Source organism: Carassius carassius, chromosome 27, assembly GCF_963082965.1.
Source record: "Carassius carassius chromosome 27, fCarCar2.1, whole genome shotgun sequence".
NCBI classification, from domain to species: domain Eukaryota; kingdom Metazoa; phylum Chordata; class Actinopteri; order Cypriniformes; family Cyprinidae; genus Carassius; species Carassius carassius.
In genome coordinates, this window is record NC_081781.1 from 690,689 (window position 1) to 714,940 (window position 24,252).

Genomic DNA, 24,252 nt, shown 5'->3' on the forward strand with positions numbered 1-24,252 from the left:
TTTATTTATTTAGGCCTGTTTATTTATTTAGTTTTGCCGTGGTTGCTGATTTTTTCATGATTAATGATGCATATTAACATTTTTAACATGAACATAAGCCAAAAATAAATTAATATTAAAATAATAATCCGAATATAATGCATTTCATTGTCACTTCTGGACAGAATAAATCAATAAATAAAAAAATGTCGATTTATGCTTATTTTCCCACTTCTGTGTAGATGTGACATTTACACTAAACATGAAAATTAAAATACATCAAATGTATCTTATAAAAGCGATTTTGTAAAGTATTAATACATAAAAATACATACGGATACATAAAGTTAAGCAGCGTTGAACGTCACGTAACGTAATTAATATTCATGACGCACAACGTCTGGTGAGTTTATCTGAGTGTGTGCTTCTTGAAGCGCCTGTGAAACACACTGTACTTGTCTAATGGAAGGAAAGTGCTGGAAAACAGTGCAGTGCCTCCTCTGGTCAGAAAACAACTGCAGCTAAAAAACACAAATCAGCACAAAAAAAGATTTTTTTGGGTTGTTATTGTTTGGATCTCCACTGAAAATAAACGTGAGATACCACACTTATAATTCACTTCTAATTATATCCAGAGCTGAACTGTTTTTCAGCACTGACAGTGAGGGTGAGAATCCCAGTTTAGAACTATTTATATTACACCGAATACAAATAACTATAAATGGTTTTTATATTAAGTACAAATAATAGTCATTTGCAAATCAGTATGTGAATAGTTGCTACAAAGTGTCATCACCCCCCCCCCCCCCCCCCCCAAAAAAAAGTAAATAAATAAATAAAAACATCCACATTTTTTGGTCCGTGCAGCTAATTTTGAACATAATCGTTTAAACTGATCCATAATAGGACGAAACATTTTTTTTTTAACACAATTGGTGTTCATTTTTTCTTTTCTTTTTTTAATTTTGAAGCATTTCTTTTTCTTTTTTTTAAGAATCTTGGTAACCAAACAGCTGCTAGACACTGAATTCCATTCAAAGGTTTTTTCCACACAATGGACAATGGCTACCGTCTGTTGTTTGGTTTATTTATTTATTTATCCAGGCAAGTTAATTAAAAACCTTTTTTTTTTTGGTCAATAACAGACTGCCAGGAGAATTCATATCTCCTGAGAACATATATATTACAATACATAAAACACATTAAAGAAAAGAATCAGTTAAAACACTTAAAGGTCGAGATCAGAGCACTAACTACTCATTTTTCTAGTTATTGTCTCTAGTTTCAATAACATTCATATCACAATCTAAACATTTGGGGCAGCAAATTACCAACCATAACTAGTTTTCTTTCTAAGGATAGTGAAGGAAATATAATTAGATGATAGTTGCATTAAAATGAGGTTTTGAGCAACAAACATTCTCCTCTTGTGCTCACCAGAAGAATGAAACTCACACAGGGTTGAAACAACTGAGCAAATACAGAATCTTTATTGTAGGGTTAGGGTTATTTTTTGGCAAGTTGCATGAAAACCAATGGGTGTCATTGACTCACAACACAACTGGGCCATAATTGCAACACAAGGAGGTTAAGGAAGGCCTGCAAGAATGCACTAGAATGCATGGGAACCTTCATCTCACAGGTGACTTGTGTGAATTCTGCCACCTCAATTCAAAGCCTGTGATATTTTGCAATCTTTCGCTGATGCAGCCAATGAGCATTGGAGATTTGCAGCGCATGTGACACCCAGAACCTTCTGGCCTTGATTGACAGACAACTCTTGTGGCTCCCTGCCCCAAAAAGGACAAGAGGGTTATATGGTAGTGGACTCATCTCGCCTGGTCTCACACACACGGCCTGCTGGTCTTACTTTAGCTCTCTATCACCCCTCCTTACTCTAGAGCACATTCCTTCTGGAAAGTTCTCAATAGAGGTTTCGAGAACATTTGCTCACAAGTATATAAAGAGTGAAGAAGGCCCGATGCTCGGCAGAGAACGCGAAAGCAGCGACGAGAAGTCAACGCAAGAGAGAGACAAAAACCCAAAGCAAACGTCAGTGGAGTAGATCTCCATACGCCAGAAGACTTTTTGCACAGACGTTTTCTACAGAAGACAATCAATAATCAAGGTAAGAGATAAAAAAAACTCCATGTATTAAATTTGTGGTTTGCACTGCTTTAAAAAAATTTTGAATTTAAAACCGTCAAATTTAATTTAAAAGTGCTTTTCAAAATGTGTTAAAATTGTATCAGAGCATAGAAACATTTGAATGGCATTGATAGTAAATATTTTATTTCTTTATTTATTTGCATTATCAAAATTTTATAACAGCTAGATATTTCAAACATTTTCCTTACATTCATAATAAAAAAAAAATATATATAAGCACATTAAATGTGTTTCATACAGAATCTTAGAGCACATGTCTGCAAGCATGCCGACTCTAGACAGTTGGGGCTTTTCAGACAATTTGTTAAATCAGAGTAACTCAAAATATGATCCTAAAAATGAGAATAGGTCATATAACATTAGTAAAACCTCCCAAAATGTGGTATAAAGGACACTTTAGGTGGCATGATTGCAGCATGTGCCTTCTGTGACACGTGACGCTCCTTCCCCGTTTATATTCGTAGTGACAGGTGCTAGACATGTGCTGTTGATTCAATGGGATCAGCTGTTGCTTTTTATCATTCATTTAAAAGTTTAAAGGCTTTTGGTCAGAGATAAAAGTTTTTTTACTTGGAAAATCTGACAATATAAAACCCTTTTTTTTTTCTTCTTTTTTTTCAAATGTATCTGTAATTTGAACAGGATTATTGTAGTTAACTAAAATACAATCTATAAAATAAAAAGTTGAAAAATTCCAAGGAAACAAATCATGAATAAATAAATGCTACATAGGCATATTTTAAAACAACAACAATGAATAAAAACACATAACAAAATTACTAAAACTTTAACTAAAGAAAGCACATGAAAAACTAAAAACAAAAAATATTAAAAACTATTATATATATATATATAAAAGGGATTTTAACAAAGTACCAAAGTCAATATTTATATTCTTTCATTTTTTATTAACAACATAAACATAAAAATATTTATGTAAATCAGAGGAATATAAAATAAGTTAAAATATCAATATTTAGTAAGAATTACTAAAGGACCGATAGAAATATATTTAAATCAAATTAATTAAATGGAATATATTAATGCTTTATGTTCTAGAATCCTTATTTATAATAATCCTTATTATGTATCTTTTATGCAGATGCCCGAGAACGCCACACAGCCCACGATGGAGGAGGAAGCAGAAACCTTCGCCTTCCAGGCTGAGATCGCTCAGCTGATGTCTCTCATCATCAACACTTTCTATTCCAACAAAGAGATCTTCCTCAGGGAGCTCATCTCCAACTCTTCAGATGTAAGTCAATCAGTGCGTTCTCCGTTTGTGTACCAACTTTTGTTCCAAAAATGCACAATAACACAATGCGTATCTTCAAAATAGGCATTGGACAAGATCAGATATGAGAGCTTGACAGACCCAAGCAAACTCGACTCATGCAAGGACCTGAAGATTGAACTCATCCCCGATCAGAAAGAGCGCACGCTTACAGTCATCGACACCGGCATCGGCATGACCAAAGCTGACCTCATCAACAACCTGGGAACCATCGCCAAATCCGGCACCAAGGCCTTCATGGAGGCTCTGCAGGCCGGAGCGGACATCTCCATGATCGGTCAGTTCGGAGTGGGCTTCTATTCCGCCTACTTAGTGGCCGAGAAAGTCATAGTCATCACTAAACACAACGATGACGAGCAGTACATCTGGGAATCTGCAGCTGGTGGTTCCTTCACAGTGAAGCCAGATTACGGTATGAGCCTTCATAAGTGTTTATTGGTTTTTTTTTTGTCTATAAAAGGACAGGAACTTGAATATGCATTTGCTTTGGAATTACAGGTCCATCCATTGGACGTGGCACTAAAGTCATTCTCCACCTTAAAGAGGATCAATCCGAATATGTTGAGGAGAAGAGAATCAAGGAAGTTGTGAAGAAACACTCTCAGTTCATCGGTTACCCCATTATGCTCTTCGTAAGTGCTTGTACTTTGGTACCAGAACTGCAAACCTTGCTTCCTCTCCACTTGAACAAATAAAGCATTGATCCTCATCTTGCAGGTTGAGAAACAGAGAGAGAAAGAGGTTGACCTTGAAGAAGGAGAAAAGGAGGAGGAGGTGGCGGCCGGCGATGAGAAAGACAAACCCAAGATTGAGGACTTGGGTGCCGATGAAGATGAAGACACCAAAGATGGTCAGAACAAGAGGAAGAAGAAGGTCAAGGAAAAGTACATTGACGCTCAGGAGCTGAACAAGACCAAGCCCCTGTGGACCCGTAACCCTGATGACATCACTAACGAGGAGTACGGCGAGTTCTACAAGAGTCTGAGCAACGACTGGGAGGACCACCAGGCTGTTAAGGTTGGTAGGAATATTGAGTCAGATAATGGATGGAGTTCTTATCGAGTAGACTAGATGATTAAACCACCAATCGCCTTGTTTTTAAACCAACAATTTTTATTGGTTAAACCACAAATCCTTTTGTTTTTAAATCACCAATCGTTTTGTTGGCAAACCACCAATTATTTTGGTTTTAAACCACCAATTTTCTTTTTGTTAAACCACAAATCATTTTGTTTTTAAACCACCAATCATTTTGTTTTTAAACCACCAATCATTTTGTTTTTAAACCACCAATCATTTTGTTTTTAAACCACCAATATTCTTGCTTTTAAACCACCAATCGTCTTGTTGTTGCAGCACTTCTCAGTTGAGGGCCAATTGGAGTTCCGCGCTCTATTGTTTGTACCCAGAAGAGCCTCTTTTGACCTTTTCGAGAACAAGAAAAAGAGAAACAACATCAAGCTGTACGTGCGCAGGGTCTTTATCATGGACAACTGCGAGGAACTCATTCCAGAATATCTCAGTAAGTGTCTTCATTTCCAAACAATTCCTACAAATTATACATGGGATATCAATTTGACTTGTGAGTTTGGATGTAAACGAGTTCAACTTTCTTCACCAGACTTCATTAAGGGTGTTGTGGACTCTGAGGATCTGCCGCTCAACATCTCCAGAGAGATGCTTCAGCAGAGCAAGATCCTGAAGGTCATCCGCAAGAACTTGGTCAAGAAGTGTCTGGAGCTCTTCATCGAACTCTCCGAGGACAAAGACAACTACAAGAAGTTCTACGAGCAGTTCTCCAAGAACATCAAGGTGTGTTAACTTTTTGAGAAGTTATTGAAAATCACAACTATCATATTTCCAGGCTAAAATAGCTTTTCCCAATTGCAGCTGGGCATCCATGAAGACTCTCAGAACAGGAAGAAACTCTCAGACCTGCTCCGCTATTACACATCATCTTCTGGAGACGAGATGGTGTCCCTCAAGGACTATGTGTCTCGCATGAAGGACAGTCAGAAGCACATCTACTACATCACTGGTTAGTAGTTAGAAAATTAATTTAAACATTATTTTAACACACAATTCATTTTCTTATAAACCTTGCTCTTCTTCTTCTCCAAAGGTGAGACTAAAGATCAGGTGGCCAACTCTGCTTTTGTGGAGCGTCTGCGTAAAGCCGGTCTGGAGGTGATCTACATGATCGAGCCCATCGATGAATACTGCGTCCAGCAGTTAAAAGAATACGATGGCAAGAACCTGGTATCAGTGACCAAAGAGGGTCTGGAGCTGCCCGAGGACGAGGACGAGAAGAAGAAGCAGGAAGATTTAAAGGCCAAATATGAGAACTTATGCAAGATCATGAAAGACATTCTAGACAAAAAGATTGAGAAGGTATGAGCCGTTAGCATACTAGACTTTGGTTTTGAATTGCACACTCTTCAGAGCCATTAAATGACAGTGTGTCCAAACAGGTCACCGTCTCAAACCGTCTGGTGGCTTCGCCCTGCTGTATTGTCACAAGCACCTACGGATGGACGGCCAACATGGAGAGGATCATGAAGTCTCAGGCCTTGAGGGATAACTCCACCATGGGCTACATGACCGCTAAAAAGCATCTAGAGATCAACCCCGTCCATCCCATCGTCGAGACCCTCAGAGACAAAGCAGAAGCTGACAAGAACGACAAGGCTGTGAAAGACTTGGTGATCCTGCTGTTCGAAACCGCTCTGCTTTCCTCTGGATTCACTCTGGAAGACCCACAAACACACGCCAACCGCATCTACAGGATGATTAAACTTGGTCTTGGTAAGTTGGATAGCAATAAAAATTCTACATTTATACACAAGGGCCTAGTATATCACTGTTATTAATGCATTATTAATGCATTAATGGTTATTGGTAACGCCCATCAAAAACTCTTACTCTTAATAATTAGTTCATTATTGGCATCTATGACTTTTAACATCAATGGAGCCTTTCCAATGCATAGTGGGGTGGAAATAGCATTAAAATGTTCTTCACACTTATTTAATATGGTTCTTTTGAAGAATTATCCACTAAAACATGTTGGTCAACCATTAGAGTCTTAAAAATAAAGGGTCATTATTGGCTTCGATGTGTCTGTGAAGAACCTTTAACTTCACTAACAACAGCGCTAAAGGTTTTTATTATTAGAAAAAGGTTATTTAGATTATTGAAAGGTTTTTGACATCAATAAAAATAGTTATTTTAAGAACCATCTTCTAAAACATACTGGTCCACCATTGGACTCTTAAAAATAAAGGGTCATTATGGTTCCACGAAGAACATCCATGGAACTTTTACATTACACAGAAGGTTCTTTATAGTTTTAAAAAATCCTTAAGATAATTAAATGGTTCTTTACACTAATACAAAAAATTGTTATTTTGAGAACCGTTCATTGAAAGGTTCTAGGGGAACCAAAAATGGTTCCTCTATGGCCTTTATTTTCAAGGGTGAAGTCTTCATTGGAGAACATGACTTGATTATATTAAATCTCTTCTCTTATAGGCATTGATGACGATGACTCTGCTGTAGAAGACATTGCTCAGCCTGCAGAAGAAGATATGCCAGTTCTAGAGGGTTCTAGAATGGAGGAAGTCGACTAAAAGGGTTTTAGTGTACATAGCACTAAATTGTTAATGTGTTTAATTTATTGTTTTTGTAATAAAAAAACAATCTCCACATCCCAATGTGAACGTTAACAAGCCAATTAAATTTATCTTAATGTTTTTGTGTGTGTGTGTGTGTGTGTGTGTGTGTGTCTAGTTCGTGTACCAGAAAATTGAATTTTCTGTGGTTTTCTAATATAAGCAAATTTTTTTTTTTTTTTTTTGTAAAACTGACTTGAACGTTTTTAATAAATTACTACTGATATAAATATGATCTGGAGTCAGTCTTTATTTCTTCCGTTTTCTTAAGAGCTCTAGAAATTTAATCTCCCTCAGTCTTGGCCCCGCCCCCTTTAACGGTTGAAATGGAGGATGCGAATGATTGACAGCCAAGCCCCTCCCCCTGCGCCCATAGGAATTAGGAAAGCACTGAGAAGATTCGAGAGATTTCCAGAGCGTCCGCGTTCTCGAACTCTCCCGTCAAGACGTATAAAAGCGCGCCACCGGCGTAACGCACGCGATAAGAGGATCTCTCAAATCTCAGTGACAGCTGAGGAGAAAACTCTCACAGGCTTAACGGGGAATCGGTTCATCTAAATCACTCCAATAAACCACTCAAGGTAAGAATATAGAACCAGAATAACATCCCAGTTCATCATCATTCAACTTATTTGTCATTTCACGCAAATACTGAGAGGATATTCGACGTTTATTCGCGCCTTATTCATACGCCAACGTTTTTAACGGTTTTGATGCTACTAAGTTACACGTAAATACACGGCGATTTTCAACGTGTATCTTAACAAATATGAAGTGTTTTACATAATTACGTTGATGTAACTATATTTAAATGGACGTATTTCTAGCGTTAAATGCAAACGTTACCGTAAACAAGTCCTCAGACCATCAGGAGTTGATCAGTTTTAACGTAACATCACCTCAGAGAGAATAAACAAGGCTTTTACAAGATCCTCGATCAATAAAGATGCTTAAGAACGCATTCGAGCACAGCAGACGTCATTATTACACATGCATGGTTATCTTAAAAGTGCATTTTAGATATAGGATTTGTATGCATGCGTATTAATGACTTAAGTTATGCTTAATAAGTTTAACAGAATGCATTAGTGTTTTAATGACTGAATTAGTTGCATGTGATCTAAAGCTCATGTTAATGCAAGCAAGTTACTGCAGAGAGTTTGGTATTTTCTAGAAGCTTGTAATAGCACGTTTGGACCTACAGGAGGCGCATGAGTTCGTACAAGCTCTATCTATCTATCTATCTATCTATCTATCTATCTATCTATCTATCTATCTATCTATCTGTCTATCTGTCTATCTATCTATTGCATTAATGCAACCATTTTGCAATTGAATTAAACCATGCTTTGAGTCGTTATATTACAGGTTAGCTTGTGAAGGTTATATAGTGATGCATACTACATTAATAAGCCAAATGCATGTTGAAACCTAATGCATATTAACTCAGATACATGCTTTGAAGCAACAGCTCACTCATCAAATATTGTGTATATGATATATTTGTGTTTGCCATACACAGATGCCAGAGGCACATGATAATCCGATGGAGGAGGAAGCAGAAACCTTCGCCTTCCAGGCTGAGATCGCTCAGCTGATGTCTCTCATCATCAACACTTTCTATTCCAACAAAGAGATCTTCCTCAGGGAGCTCATCTCCAACTCTTCAGATGTGCGTAACTGTGTAATACATGAGTTATAGTGTAGTAAGTAGCATAGTAATAATAAACAAACTGCAACATCAACAACACCATGACAAATCTAATTTGCTGTAAACTTTTCACAACTTGATTTATTATAATTTATAATTTGAAGTAATTTAAGAAAGCATGTAGCCTTCATTATGTAAACACTTTGCATATTGTTTTTGTACTGCAAAGCTACATTGTTATTATTACTGGCTCTAGCCGTGTAGTTTATTAACAAAGCAATAAGCATGTTACTAACAATACAACAAACTGCTTTTTGAATTAATGCAAACGAATAAGTGCATCCTTAAGATATTTTTAATTTTTTCAGGTGTTTACATTTAAGCAATTTTGCATACTGAAAAAAATGCGTAGGCTTGATGCATTTTTTATTTTTAAATTAATTGTTATTTTTATTACTGGTTACATTACACTTCAAGCCATGTAACAGAAGTTGGTTTTAAAAATAATAATATCAATTAATATTTTTTAATCATATAATATTTGAAAAAAATGGCATGTAGGTTTCAAGTATTTTTCAAATAAGTAGTACTTTAAAAAAATATATTTTAATTTAATATTTTTTTTCATGACCGATTTTTAAACAGTCATCTTAAAATGTTATTAAAACATGATTCAAATTACTTTTTTTCTTTATTTACCCTCTCATTAAAGACTATTCTATTCTCAATATGATGTAAATGTCAAACAAATCACTTGTTAAATATCTTTGCAGAAAAGATGCATGAGCTAAATCTTGTACAAACTTGTCTTACATGTTATATGTTCAGAAATAATAGGCTACAATGAAAATGCTTCAAATAAATCCAATGCAATTTAATTTCAAAGTGACTGCTTTTATACACAGAATCCGAAAATGGTACATTTCTAAGCTTAATCTGAATCTTTTGGGGGGGGGGGGGGGGGGGGGATTGATTCACGATTCATAGGTTGTCGATTCAAGAACGATTTGATTCTGCATTCACAGGATTATATTATATAAATGCTTCCTCTACATCTATCCTTTTTTACTAATCGTTTTGTATACTACAAACAGTTATTTACATTTCCTGCACAGAATAAAGTAGAAAATATACTTTATAGTTTCTGTACTGTAATAAAAGTTATTTAATGTGTTTATTGTCTTAATGTTTCATCAGTTAATTCTGCTTTTATTCAGATTAGCTGTAGATATCTGAAACGTCTACGAGCACAAGATCACTTTCAGTTTAATCTCGTTTTCATAAAATAAAATGCGCTGAATCACTATAGAAATCATGATTCATTCGATTCGCAGCGGAATACTGTCTGAAATCGACGATTCAAGATTCAAAAATCATGTTTCGAGATCGATGAATATGCATTGTCAGGGTTTGTAATCAATGCATCGATAAAACAAGTGAATCATTACACCTCTATAAACGACTGCAACAAATTAATAGTTACTATTAAAGTTAAAAAAATGACATGTAGCCTTTTTCTTTAAGTAAACAATACCTCCATAATGACATGCAAACAGCAAAACAAAAAGATGCACGGTGCAAAAAAATATTACAGTGCTTTTAAAAATATGAATGCAAATTAATAAGAATTAAAAGAATGTTGCCTTCAAGTAGTTTTTCCATTAGGTGAATCAAGAACAGTTGGTAATACGATATTAATAATAAAATGCATATTACATTTTATGTCTTTTAAAAGCTTTTAATATGTGACCCTGGAGCACAAAACCAGTCATAAGAGTCTATTTTCTGAACTTTCTGAATAAATAATCTCTCCATTGAGGTATGGTTTGTTTGGAGAACAATATTTGTCTGGTATAATTATTTGAAAATCTGCTAAGAAATCTAACTATTGAGAAAATCATCTTTAAAGTTGTTCAAATGAAGTCCTTAGCGATGCATATTACTAATCAAACATTAAGTTTTGATATTTACGGTAGGAAATTGACTAAATATCATCATGGAACATGATCTTAATATCCTAATGATTTTTGGCATAAAATAGAAATTTACAGTGTATTGTTGTCTATTGCTACAAATATATCCTAAGCGACCAAAAGTAATAAACCAAATGAAATATTATTACCTTCCATCAGGCTCTGGATAAAATCCGCTATGAGAGTCTCACAGACCCAGGCAAGCTGGACTCAGGAAAAGACCTTAAAATCGAAATCATTCCCAACAAACAAGAGCGCACGCTGACCCTCGTTGACACCGGTATCGGCATGACCAAAGCTGACCTCATCAACAACCTGGGAACCATCGCCAAATCCGGCACCAAGGCCTTCATGGAGGCTCTGCAGGCCGGAGCGGACATCTCCATGATCGGTCAGTTCGGAGTGGGCTTCTATTCCGCCTACTTAGTGGCCGAGAAAGTGACGGTCATCACCAAACACAACGATGACGAGCAGTACGCCTGGGAGTCGTCCGCTGGAGGATCCTTCACCGTTAAAGTGGACAACTGTGAGTGTCGTTTGAAGACGGTCAAAATGGCAAAAGTTTTGTGCTTTTGTAATTTAAAGGGCATAACTTCAGTTGGGGGGAAAAAAGCTTTGTCTTCTCTCCTGAGGCCACAAGAGGGCGCATCGAGCAAAATATCACTAATGCACATTTGTTCAAATCTATAAAATAACAGAAATGTCTTTGGGGGGAAAAAATTCCATAATATTTAAAATAATACTTATTAACCATATATACAGTAAGTCGCTTAAATAATTAGAAACGTCCAAAAGTTTGGCATCAGAACGATTTTCTCTTCTGCTCATCAAGGCTGCATTTATCTGATCAAAAATATAGAAAATACATGTTTATTTTTTATTTTATACACATATGCATTAAAGTGTAATTTATTTCTGTGATGCTCCGCTGTATTTTCAGCATCATTCCTCGAGTCTTCAGTGTCACATGATCTTCAGAAATCATGAAAATATGATGATTTATTACAGTTTTGCTGCTTTATAATTTTTTTTTTTTTTTGGAACCCGTGATACTTTTTTTAAAGGATTCTTTGATGTATAGAAAGTTTTAAAAAAGAGCATTTATTTAAAATGGAAATCTTTTCTAACAATATACACTACTGCTCAAAAGTTTGGGCTCAGTAAATTAGTATTTTTATTTTCTTTTTTTTGAAAGAAATGAAAACATTTATTCAGCAAGGATGTGTTAAATTGATAAGACGAAATTTTAATTGTTAGAAAAGACTTATTTTGACTAAGTGCTGTTCTTTTTAACTTTTTATTCATCAAAAAATCCTCAAAAAAATATTTGGCAGCACAGAACTGATAATTCTAATAATAAATCATCATATTTTCATGATTTCTGAAGATCATGTGACACTGAAGACTGGAGGAATGATGCTGAAAATACAGCGGAGCATCACAGAAATACATTATATTTTAAAGGACATTTAAACAGAAACCATTATTTCATATTGTAATAATATTTAGCAAATTAATTATTTTTTTCTGTATTTTTGATCACAAAGAGTACTTAAAAAAATGAGATGCAATGGATTGAAAAAAAAAAAACAGGCATAAAGTCTCAATGTTTTTGCAGTCCAATGTGGATTTTTATAAAAAATTCGACGAATATTCGAAATTCCGATATCTTTCGCCAGCCCTAGTTTGATTTAGTGAATGATTCGACAGATTGTGGTTGAAATGCTGAATGTGAGCTGTGCCTGAGGTTTATGGGAGATGTTTGTGTCTCTGTAGCCGAGCCGATCGGTCGAGGAACTAGAGTGATCCTGCATCTGAAGGAGGATCAGACGGAGTACATCGAAGAGCGACGGATCAAAGAGATCGTCAAGAAGCACTCGCAGTTCATCGGCTACCCCATCACACTCTTCGTAAGTCACAAAACAACCTAAACATACAAATAAAGCTTTCCCTGACCATCAGGTTATTATTTCAATCGTTTAGCAGCACATTCACATGTTTACACTTCTCTGATGTTTAGTGATGATATGTAGCTAAACAAGAAATATAAATATATCTTTTACTTAAGATTTCTTAAATGTACTTATTTCTCAAATTTTTGTTTGAAATATAATAAATAATAAATAAAAAAGTTAATAGATTAACGATGTTAACTCTATGTTAACTTTATTTTTATTAAATGAGAAATAATTGTGAAAAATATAGTTAATAGATTAACGATAAATTTATATTTTCGAAATATAACAATATATTTACACTTCTCTGATGTTGATTAATTATCCTTTTAATTTTTTTTATATTATATTCAAATATAATTATAAAAGCTTTAATAATATTCATAATTTTAACTTAAGGGTAGTATTTTAGTAATTAACAACATTTGCATGTTTTGTTATCTGTTAAAGATCATGCATCTGAACAAAAAACTAAAAAATTCTAATATTCCTTAAATATTAAAATTAAATGTTTTTATCACATATTAAAATGCAAACATTAAAAAAATAGTAACTACTTCAGTTAACTTGAAATATGCATGTAATACCTTTTGATAAAGTGTAAAGGGTAATATTTACGGCTTAATGTTCTATGATGCTGGTTAAATGTCACATGACATGCAAATAAACAAATGATTTATTTTGTTATATATTGTTCTCAAAAATACATCAGCAATATATTTTCCCTAAGGTTCCTGACACACATCAATCTAGTAATGAAGCTCTTTGCAGATATATATAAAGTCTTCCAGTAATATAAGCAGTGCTTCACACCTTTGTTTTACTGATGAAAGCGTCTCGTTGGTTTCAGGTCGAGAAGGAGCGAGACAAAGAGGTGAGCGACGACGAGGCGGAGGAAGAGGAGAAGGAGGAGAAGAAGGAGGAAGAGAAGGATGAGGACAAGCCCGAAATCGAAGACGTGGGCTCCGACGACGAGGACCACGATGACAAGAGCTCCGACAAGAAGAAGAAGAAGAAGATCAAGGAGAAGTACATCGACCAGGAGGAGCTGAACAAGACCAAGCCCCTGTGGACACGCAACCCTGATGACATCACTAACGAGGAGTACGGCGAGTTCTACAAGAGTCTGACCAACGACTGGGAGGACCACCAGGCCGTCAAGGTGACTGACCAGACCTTAACGAGTCAAACCAGTCAAAAACTGGCTATTTACTGCCAGATACACACACACACTCACACACAGAGAGACACACACACACACACACACACACACATACATTATATATATAATAGTGCTATTAAGCGATTAATCGCATCCAAAATAAGTTTTTGTTTACATAATATATATGTGAATGCTATGTTTATTATGTGCATTTGCGTTATAATATGCATGTTAATAAATATAATTTTAATATAAGTTATATGCATATAAATAGACATTTCAATACTTTAAAAATATATATATACTGTATGTGTGTATATAATAGGATATACACAGCACACATATATATATATATATAATGAAAACAAAAACTTATTTTGTATGTGATTAAATATGATATCGATCACATAACTGTGTAATTAGTTTAAAATTTTAATATTTGCATATTATATACATTTATACTTATGTATTTATTTATATATATATATATATATATATGCATTTTCTTAATCAGATTACATTTTAAATGATATCAAGCGTGCAATATTTTTATTTCCTAAAAAGCTAAGCCTATGCAACACGAGGAGGTCATGTGACCTGGTGACACGCTAATGATCATAGTGTTAGTTTCTCATTGCATTGTGTGTCATATTTTCTGAAATATTAAGCTGAAGTGTGTGTGTTTGTCAGCACTTCTCTGTGGAGGGTCAGCTGGAGTTCCGCGCACTGCTCTTTGTGCCTCGCAGAGCTCCGTTCGATCTGTTCGAGAACAAGAAGAAGAAGAATAACATCAAGCTGTACGTGCGCAGGGTCTTCATCATGGACAACTGTGACGAGCTCATCCCAGAATACCTCAGTAAGTTTCTGAATCCGGGAGGATTTATTTCCCAGGAGCCTCAGCCTCAGAGCCTAATATGATCTCTGTCTTCTTCACCAGACTTCATTAAGGGTGTTGTGGACTCTGAGGATCTGCCGCTCAACATCTCCAGAGAGATGCTTCAGCAGAGCAAGATCCTGAAGGTCATCCGCAAGAACCTGGTCAAGAAGTGTCTGGAGCTCTTCATCGAACTCTCCGAGGACAAAGACAACTACAAGAAATACTACGAGCAGTTCTCCAAGAACATCAAGGTGAAGATCAGGCGGAGATGTATTATAGCGCTTCAACTCAAGACTGATTTATTGGTAGAGCACTTTATACAAAGCCGATTGATTCGAGGCAGCTCCACAGGAATGAACAGGAAAGAAACCGATCACTTATAATACAATAATAAAAGAATATATCAGACAATATCTGTCTGAGATACAACTATTTGAGAATCTGGAATCTGAGTGAGCAAAAAAATCTAAATATTGAGAAAACCATCTTTAAAGTTGTTCAAATGAAGTTCTTAGCATTGCATATAAGTTTTGATATATTTACGGTAGGAGATTTACTAAATATCTGGATGGAACATGATCTTAATATCCTAATGATTTTTGGCATCAAAGAGAAATTAATCATTTTGACTCATACTATGTATTGTTGTCTATTTCTACAAATATACCCCAGAGACTCATTTTTTAACTCTATCTATTTCGATTTTATTACTATTATTATTTAGTTTGTATTAAATTATCACTCTCTATTGTACTGAACTTTTCTTTCACAAAAAAAAATAAAAAATTGCACATTTGTTAAAGAAAGGTAAAAATATTATAAGACTTTCTTTTAACTGAAGAGTCAGTGATATCTATATTTTCCCGCCACACAGCTGGGCATCCATGAAGACTCTCAGAACAGGAAGAAACTCTCAGACCTGCTCCGATATTACACATCATCTTCTGGAGACGAGATGGTGTCCCTCAAGGACTACGTGACTCGCATGAAGGACAGTCAGAAGCACATCTACTACATCACTGGTACAGACGCCCTGAGCTCTCCATGCACTGGACATCACTGTATACATGACTGTAACTCACATTTGCATGCTTCTTCTTATCCAAAGGTGAGACTAAAGATCAGGTGGCCAACTCTGCTTTTGTGGAGCGTCTGCGTAAAGCCGGTCTGGAGGTGATCTACATGATCGAGCCCATCGATGAATACTGCGTCCAGCAGTTAAAAGAATACGATGGCAAGAACCTGGTATCAGTGACCAAAGAGGGTCTGGAGCTGCCCGAGGACGAGGACGAGAAGAAGAAGCAGGAGGAGAAGAAGGCCACGTTTGAGAACCTGTGCAAGATCATGAAAGACATCCTGGAGAAGAAAGTGGAGAAGGTAAAGATCAACTCAAGCTCCCAAATATGAACCAACATCCTAAAATAGTGGCTTTGCATAGAGTCATGTTAAAAAACCCAACCTACACTGTTCAAATTCATATTATAAATATGTGAAATTATATTTGGATAGGTCTAGTTTGTATTTCACATTTATTTTTCTTCTCCTTGTTGTACTGTTAGTTCTATAATTTATATATATATATATATTATATCGTATTTTCCGGACTGCAAGTCACACTTCTTTTCATAGTTTGGCAGATCCTGTGACTTATAGACAGGTGCGACTTATTTATCAACATGAGTGTCTCCAGCCGCCAGAGGGCGCTCTATGCTGCTCAGTGCTCCTGTAGTCTGCCCCTAATAAACATAGCGCCCTCTCGTGGCTGGAGACGGTCATGTTTTCTCTTGGTTCTAAATAAATGCGACTTATATATGTTTTTTCCCTTGTCATGGCGTATTTTTGGACTGGTGCGACTTATACTTAGGTGCGACTATACGGTATATATAGTTTATTTATACACTGTAGGAATATGTTTTAGAATTTAGAATTTTTTTTTGCTGTAAATTCTTATTACTATAATCAATATGTGCTTTGAAAAATAATATAAATATATAAAATATGTGGATATGTCTTATTAACATTTTTTATTTTATTTTTTTTATTTAGGCTGTATATTCTTATTAATATAGTCAATTTATAGTCAAAATATTATATAAAATATTATGGGGATTTGTCTTATTATTTAGCTTTTATTTTTTTTTAGGCTGCATATTCTTATTAATATAGTCAATATATGCTTTGAAAAATAATATAAATATATAAAATATTATGTGGAAAATGTTTAATTCTTTGTAATTTAAATTCTATTACATTTTAATAATTATAGTGCTGTACTGTTAGCTGTATTATTTACTTAATTAAACTCAATTTTATTAAAATTTTATTATGTATGTAGTCAGTTAAATCTCACATTATTGCACTCTGTGCCTAAAATTGTAAAAGGTGCTATGTATAAACCCCTAAAATATACAGTGAAAAATAAATACATTAAAATAATTTTTGGGAAATATTTATTTCCAATTACATTTAAATGTTTCCTCTCTCACTGTGATTATAGCTTTAACCGTACACTACTGTTGTAATTTTATATTTATTCAATCTAATTTGAATTGATCTAATCTTAAATAATTTCCACGTGTCTCTAAAATTTAAACGGCAGCTATATATTTTCATGTTTTAGTAGTTTAATTGATTTTCTGGTTTGAAAGCACATAAATGCATTGCAGTGGTGCATCTACACATTGCATTAGATTGCTAACGCTCTGTTGATCTCTGTGTCAGGTGAGCGTCTCGAACCGTCTGGTGTCTTCTCCCTGCTGTATCGTCACAAGCACCTACGGCTGGACGGCCAACATGGAGAGGATCATGAAGGCCCAGGCTCTGAGGGATAACTCCACCATGGGCTACATGGCAGCCAAGAAGCACCTGGAGATCAACCCCGATCACCCCATCGTCCAGACGCTCCGCCAGAAAGCAGAAACCGACAAGAACGACAAATCAGTGAAGGATCTAGTGATCCTGCTGTTCGAGACGGCTCTGCTCTCCTCGGGCTTCACGCTGGACGACCCACAAACACACTCCAACCGCATCTACAGGATGATCAAACTGGGGTTAGGTGGGTCTCACACATGAAACATGTGACCCTGGACCACAAACCAGTCATTTAGAGAGTTCATTTAGTGAATCTCTCCATTGATGTGTGGTTTGTTAGGAGGACAGTATTTGGCCAAAAATAAAGCAAATGCAAACTAGAAATGAGGAAAGATGCATGCAATGAGACAAGCTTTTAATGTTGTTTTTCGGACTGTTTCAGGCATTGACGAGGACGATGTGTGCACAGAAGAGCCGAGCTCGGCTCCCATCGAGGACATGCCTGCGCTGGAGGGAGACGAGGACGCGTCCCGCATGGAGGAGGTCGACTGAGAGCCAACCCTGAGCCCTTCGTGTTTGTAGCTCTGTAAAAAGATTATTGTTCAGATTATTGATTACTCTTGTTGTTCTTGACCACATCACAGTTCCTGTTCATTTCAGTTTGGTTGATAAAGCTTTCGGAAACATCTCGTCATCCCACATTCCCTTTATTGTGTATATATACATATTATTTTTTTTGTATGCACTGTTTTGTATTTATTGATTGACATTCCAGCTTTGATTTTGAGTGTTTAAGGGACACTGATACTGTATTATTGACATGACGGGATCCTGAAATAAAGCTTACCGTATCAGATCGTTTGATGCCGGTGTCTTCACTAAACACTCCTTTAGGTTACATTTCACCACAATAACAAACAAAACATTTCGCTTTAAGAAGTAGAAGGCTGTTTTAGGACCTTTACAGGTTTTTGGATCGTTGACATTTTCTTGAAAATGTAGCTAAATTTAATTGAACATGGAAATGATGTGTTGTTAAATGATTTTAGAATCATAAAAATGTTGATTCACCCAGAAACTTAAAAACATTAAGTGTTTAAACCTTGTAAGTTGCTACAAAAAAAAAAAAAAACATAGTGCAAACTTCAAAGCCGTCCTGTCTAGACACATTAAAAACAGCATAATTTAAATATTACAGTGGTGAATACATATTATTGTATTTTACTGTTGAAATTTGCTTTTTAATTTAAATGATAGTCCTAAAAATGTTGATCCGTTATTTAAAAAAAAAATGCATTATAGAACACGTAAAACTAATAACCTTACTGTAAATAAAATAAAAATGCTTAAAACACAAATGTTTAAATCTTACTATAAATTGTATCTTTAAAAAAAAAACAAGTTTACAAATGTTCTTAATTATAAAATGCTACTAAAAATCCCAAAACAAAAATATATAAAAACAACAGTTTAAAAGTGTACAACCTTGTTACCAAAAAAAGAAAAACGGTAATTAAAAAAAAAAAGTTTCAAATCTAGTAAATGTAACTAAAACAGTTTAAATGTTTAAAAAATGTTTACAATCGTATTTTATACATTGTTACTAAAGAAACAAAAGTAAAAAAAAAAAATAGTTTTAAAATTGTACAAACTTATTGTAAATGGTTACCAGAGGTGGAAAGTAACGAATTACATTTACTCGCGTTACTGTAATTGAGTAGCTTTTTTGTGTACTAATACTTTTTAAAGTAATTTTTTAAATCTGTAATTTTACTTTTACTTAAGTATATTTTGTTTAAAGTATTGTACTTCGCTACATTTTAAAACACATTAATTACTGAGTAAAAAAAAAAAATAAATCGCTCCCTGGAAACTACGGCAGTAAATAATGGGCAGGAGGGCAAACTGGCGCTAAAATCACAAGAAAGATGCAGACGGTCAAAACAGGCGTTAGTGGTGCAGACACCACTGAAAACTAAACCCCGTCATATTCTGAAGTTGAACTCGAAGGAAATGAAGTGAACCCCTGGCCATATGTATGCTCTATTATGCAGTGTATGCTGTGCTTGCCTAGGAAGACCAAACTAGCAGCTTATAAAATCTCGACAAGACATCAACCCTTCGCAAGAATGTAGAGGTAAGCTAAATAATTGCATCGTTGCATTGGTGGTTAAAATGAAGCTTTGACATTTTAGCAAGAGGTTTTGCACAAATTAGCCAAAAAGACAGTGGTGAGGAGTGTGCTATTTTTGTTTTAATGATGTGCGCGCGCATTTATAGTGCGTTCTTTCACTGTGTGATTCAGTCTCCTAAAATGCATTTAGCATGATCACAAAATTGAAGATATAGGGGCAGAAGATTAACATATTTATATAATTTCATATATTAAATCAAAATCACACAAAGAAGGCCGTCTTTTCCTCCAAAAATCATCATGAATATATACATACATACATCCATATATATATATATATATATATAAAACAGTTCAGTAAACAAGTTAATTAAGAGACTTGCGTTTTAGACACCATATTGCCTTTTTTAGCTCTATTTCTACAACAGAAAATAATTCCAAACACAGCCACCAAAGCACAGTTTTGCGTCTCTGAGCAACGTGACAGTGTTTCGTTCCTGAATGAATCAACCGTTTAAATGATTCGGTTCAATCGCAATGACTCACTTATTAACAGTGACTTGCTGACACATACTGGCCATTTTAATTTCACATTTAAAGTATCTTTTGATTTTTTTTTTAATCATTTCAAATGAGTATTCAACATTTTATGTCTTGTATATCAAAACATTATTCATGCATTTGTAACTGCAGGTTAAATGCATTCTTGTCCTGCACTAAACAGTGTAATACATCTAAATGCCACTTCCAATGAATCTTCTGCATTTCCTCTGCATTAAAAGATGAGTTTGTTGATACTGATTTGCCTGGTAACAGCCCAAATGTTTTATTATTCTAAATAACTGATTCCTTTAATTAAAAACAACTAGTTTGAGATTAATAGACCTATCCCAGGGGTGTCAAACTCAGTTCCTGGAGGGCCATAGCCCTAACCCTGCTCCAGCACACATATCATGTAGTTTTCAAATAAACCTAAATGATTAGATTAGCTGGATCAGGTGTGTTTAATTAGGGTTAAATCTAAACTGTGCAGGACTGTGGCCCTCCAGGAACTGAGTTTGACACTCTTGGCCTGTCCCATTTTGACTCCCTCCCACTGTTAAAATGTAACTAAGTAATTTTTACTCTGAGTAAAGTTTAAATGAGCTACTTTTTACTTCTACTTGAGTTGATTTTTAGACTGGTACTTTTACTTGAGTAGAATATTTTTGTACTCTTTCCACCTCTGATGGTTACTAAAAATACATACTCTCCACCCTCAATACCACGACTTAGGTGTCCTTGAGCAAGGCATCGAACCCCCAACTGCTCCCCGGGCGCCGCAGCATAAAAGGCTGCCCACTGCTCCGGGTGTGTGCTCACAGTGTGTGTGTGTGTGTGTTCACTGCTCTGTGTGTGTGCACCTTGGATGGGTTAAATGCAGAGCACAAATTCTGAGTATGGGTCACCATACTTGGCTGAATGTCACTTCACTTTCACTTTCATAAAAATAAAACTGTTATACTTAGGCCCGGTTTCATAGACAGGGCTTAGCCTAAGCCTAGGATTAAGCCATAGTTCAATTAGGACATTTAAGCAATTTTTATAAACATGCCTTAGAAATAAGCATTACTAGTGTTCATCTTAAGACAAAGCAAAGGCACTGGCCTGTTTTAAGATCAGTTAGTGCAAGTTTCTTTCAGTTGAAACAACTCAGATTTGCATTTAGTCTAGGACTAGGCTTGAGCCTTGTCTGTGAAACCGGGGGATAATGTGCCAAGCTATTATTATCTGTAGATACAGAGAGTGTCCAGCAGGTGGCAGCAAAACAACACAAAATACAATTTACATTTCAAACGCTTGAGAGATCACGAGCCCAAAAAGATAAATAATATTATGTTTACACATTACTGAATGCCAACACTGAGTTATTAATGTTCTCCTCAGTGTAAAATAATAAAACACATGCATTGAACTGAGCGCAGTGTGTAACTTCAGCAGATAGAATCTCTCGCTCTCTCACACACACACACACACACTGACAGCGACTCTCATTGATTGTCTGCAGGCTGGAAACACACGCGTGTGAGTGCCATGCCGAATAAAACCAAGAAAGACAAGGTGAGACACAACCTGCGGTGTTTGAATGATGAAGAAACCCTGTAAAAGTGCTTAAAATGCGGATTTATTAAACGTTAGCCTCGGATCTCAGCTCGAGACATTAGCATGTATGCTAACTCTAGCTTTGCCCATCATAAACTCGCCTTTTATCACAACGAGTTACAATCTGGGTTATAAACTTTACACGATTTACAGCCCTGGAGGCGAAACAGAGCACTTTAGGACACTTTACATGTGTATTTTCGTACAGTTTGTTTAGTGGGCGTTCAGTGTCGCGGCGAAGCTAACTTTAGCATGTTAGCGGAGTAATAAGGATGGTTTCTCGTTTATAGAAACATCCCTTTCATCTAAATTCGCGGTGAAAAGTCCAAAATGCTCTTCTGTGAAAATGAATAGCATGTGTTTTATTATATTTGGTGTTGGAGTCCAGATTTGGACGTGAAATACTTAAGCCGGATTGCTAATGCTAGCTGTCAGTCAGATGGTCTGTTTTTATTAGCCGATAATTAAAACATTTTTTGAGGGGAAAATGTGAGGACAGAGTTTTATGTTGTTTATTGTTTTTTTTAGGATTCACCAAAATCTGCAAAAGTGAGTAAAACAGGAGGACAGGAGAACTCGGAGCGTGAGGTAATTTAGCAAAATGCGATATTTTATGTATTTATTTATGTATTTATTGGCTTCTATTTTATATAATTATCTGTTATCTGCAATGCAAAAGATAAAATGAGATACATGTGGAGAACCTATTTTAATGCAGGATGTTTTATTCAGATTATGTTCAGTTTTCCCACAGATTAAAGATCATTTTATGCATCGAGTCTTGCATATTCATGTGTGTACCGTGTATTTTTATTTATTATGCATCTATATAAATACACACACATGCATATATATATATTTATGAAAAATATCCAATATTTATATATTAAATATATTTATATATAATATAAGTTATATGAATATAAATCTATAAATGTACATGTTTTCAAAGTATAAACTCTATGTAAATCTTTATACATAATACATATACACAGGATACATTGATTAAACATAAAGTTTTATTTTAGATGCGATTAATCGGTTGACAGCATTAGTTTTTAAAATGTTACAAAAAAAATAGTTTTGCAAACTATTGTAAAAAAAAAAAAAAAAGTTTACAATTTGGCAAACTTTTTGTAAATTGTTAGTGAAACATAAAAAATTTGTTAAAACTGTTCAAAACATAAAGAGGTGTTTAAAACTGTAAACCTTTAGTTTAAATTGTTACCAAAAAAACCCAATAACATTGCAGTACAAAATAAAGCTAAACATGTTTTAAAATAAAAATAAAAAAATTATAAATTGCTACTTTAAAAACATGAGACAAAAACATAAGAAAAATTTGTTTATGATGTGCAACTTTATTGGACATTGTTACAAAAAAAAAATAATGTAAATGTTTCAAAACTTGTATGTATTTAAAAATCTGAAATTGTTGCAAAAAAAAAATCCGATATAATCTCTGTCTTAACATTGCATCTGTGCTATAGATATTCAGCTCAAAGGATATGTTTGGAGCTTGTTAGTTACAGATCTGACCTGCTGATATAAATGTTCTGTTCCCGCTGTGTTTTTGTTATTTCTCTGTTCATTCAGCAAAAGTGCATAAGCATGATAAAAATGGTGTTGGAGAGATGAGGATGTTAGGTGTTTCTCTCCCTCAGGGCTCGAATAAGAAGGGCTCTAACAGCGTGCCGCCCGTCACACAGCTGCTGAAGGGCAAAGCGTCCGGATCTCAGGCTCCGCTGAAGAAGGAGAAGCGTCCGAGCTCGTCTCGATTCAGTCTGAGCAACAACCGAGAGCTGCAGAAGCTGCCCGCGCTCAAAGGTGACACGCACTTCCTCTGATTGGCTGGTGAAAAGTGCTCTGCGATATTATTGGTCAATGTTGCTTAGCCCCGCCCTCACGGACTTGATCACATCAGCAGACGAGAAAACTCGTTTCAGAAGCGGAGTAATAATTGCATTTCGATTTACTGTGTTAAATAAGATTAAGAGTAACGGCTGATGAAAATGTAATAAAACAGAAAAACATTATTTGAATTGCGATAATGTTTTAATGTTTTTTTTTCTATATTTATAATCAGATAAATACAGCCTTGACGAGCAAAGGAAACAGTCACAGTGTGTGTTTGAATAGCTAATCTTATGCTCATTTTTATATATATATAAGCTGTTTATTTTAGTATTTTCTATTCCTAATTATTATAGAACATCATGAGAAATTTGATATATATATATATATATATTACTATATGAGTTAATGAGCTTTTAACGATGCTTTGTGTGCTTAATGAAGCTTTGAAGCATCAGTCAGTGTTTGTGGAAACAGTCAAGCTTTGTATTTACTGAAAGTCAGAAAGAAATGAGACGATGCTGATGGTGTTTGGCTGATATCTGGAGCAAACCCAGTGAAAGTATGAAGAAGCTGCTTT

The 24,252-nt window shown here is 35.2% G+C and overlaps 3 protein-coding genes across 3 annotated transcripts in view; all 3 read left to right on the forward strand.

The window, feature by feature from the left end:
* The first annotated feature begins 3,218 nt into the window (after nucleotides 1–3,218).
* On the forward strand, nucleotides 3,219–7,194 carry LOC132106372 (heat shock protein HSP 90-alpha 1-like). The gene is made up of 10 exons (XM_059511991.1): nucleotides 3,219–3,403; nucleotides 3,488–3,854; nucleotides 3,941–4,074; nucleotides 4,160–4,459; nucleotides 4,799–4,964; nucleotides 5,064–5,254; nucleotides 5,333–5,480; nucleotides 5,565–5,833; nucleotides 5,914–6,247; nucleotides 6,974–7,194. The coding sequence occupies exons 1-10, from the start codon at nucleotides 3,245–3,247 to the stop codon at nucleotides 7,069–7,071; spliced, it is 2,166 nt and encodes a 721-aa protein (XP_059367974.1). The 5' UTR covers nucleotides 3,219–3,244; the 3' UTR covers nucleotides 7,072–7,194.
* Nucleotides 7,195–7,536: 342 nt separating this feature from the next.
* LOC132106373 (heat shock protein HSP 90-alpha) lies at nucleotides 7,537–18,399 on the forward strand. The gene is made up of 11 exons (XM_059511993.1): nucleotides 7,537–7,694; nucleotides 8,636–8,785; nucleotides 10,897–11,263; nucleotides 12,514–12,647; nucleotides 13,543–13,854; nucleotides 14,545–14,710; nucleotides 14,792–14,982; nucleotides 15,606–15,753; nucleotides 15,840–16,108; nucleotides 17,453–17,786; nucleotides 17,985–18,399. The coding sequence occupies exons 2-11, from the start codon at nucleotides 8,636–8,638 to the stop codon at nucleotides 18,092–18,094; spliced, it is 2,181 nt and encodes a 726-aa protein (XP_059367976.1). The 5' UTR covers nucleotides 7,537–7,694; the 3' UTR covers nucleotides 18,095–18,399.
* Nucleotides 18,400–21,625: 3,226 nt separating this feature from the next.
* ppp2r5cb (protein phosphatase 2, regulatory subunit B', gamma b) overlaps nucleotides 21,626–24,252 on the forward strand; it is a 170,353-nt gene continuing 167,726 nt past the window's right edge. Inside the window, exons 1-3 of the mRNA XM_059511998.1 lie at nucleotides 21,626–21,776; nucleotides 22,347–22,406; nucleotides 23,483–23,645. Coding sequence (XP_059367981.1) covers nucleotides 21,750–21,776; nucleotides 22,347–22,406; nucleotides 23,483–23,645 — 250 coding nt within the window. The 5' untranslated portion in view covers nucleotides 21,626–21,749. The remainder of the gene's footprint in view (nucleotides 21,777–22,346; nucleotides 22,407–23,482; nucleotides 23,646–24,252) is intronic.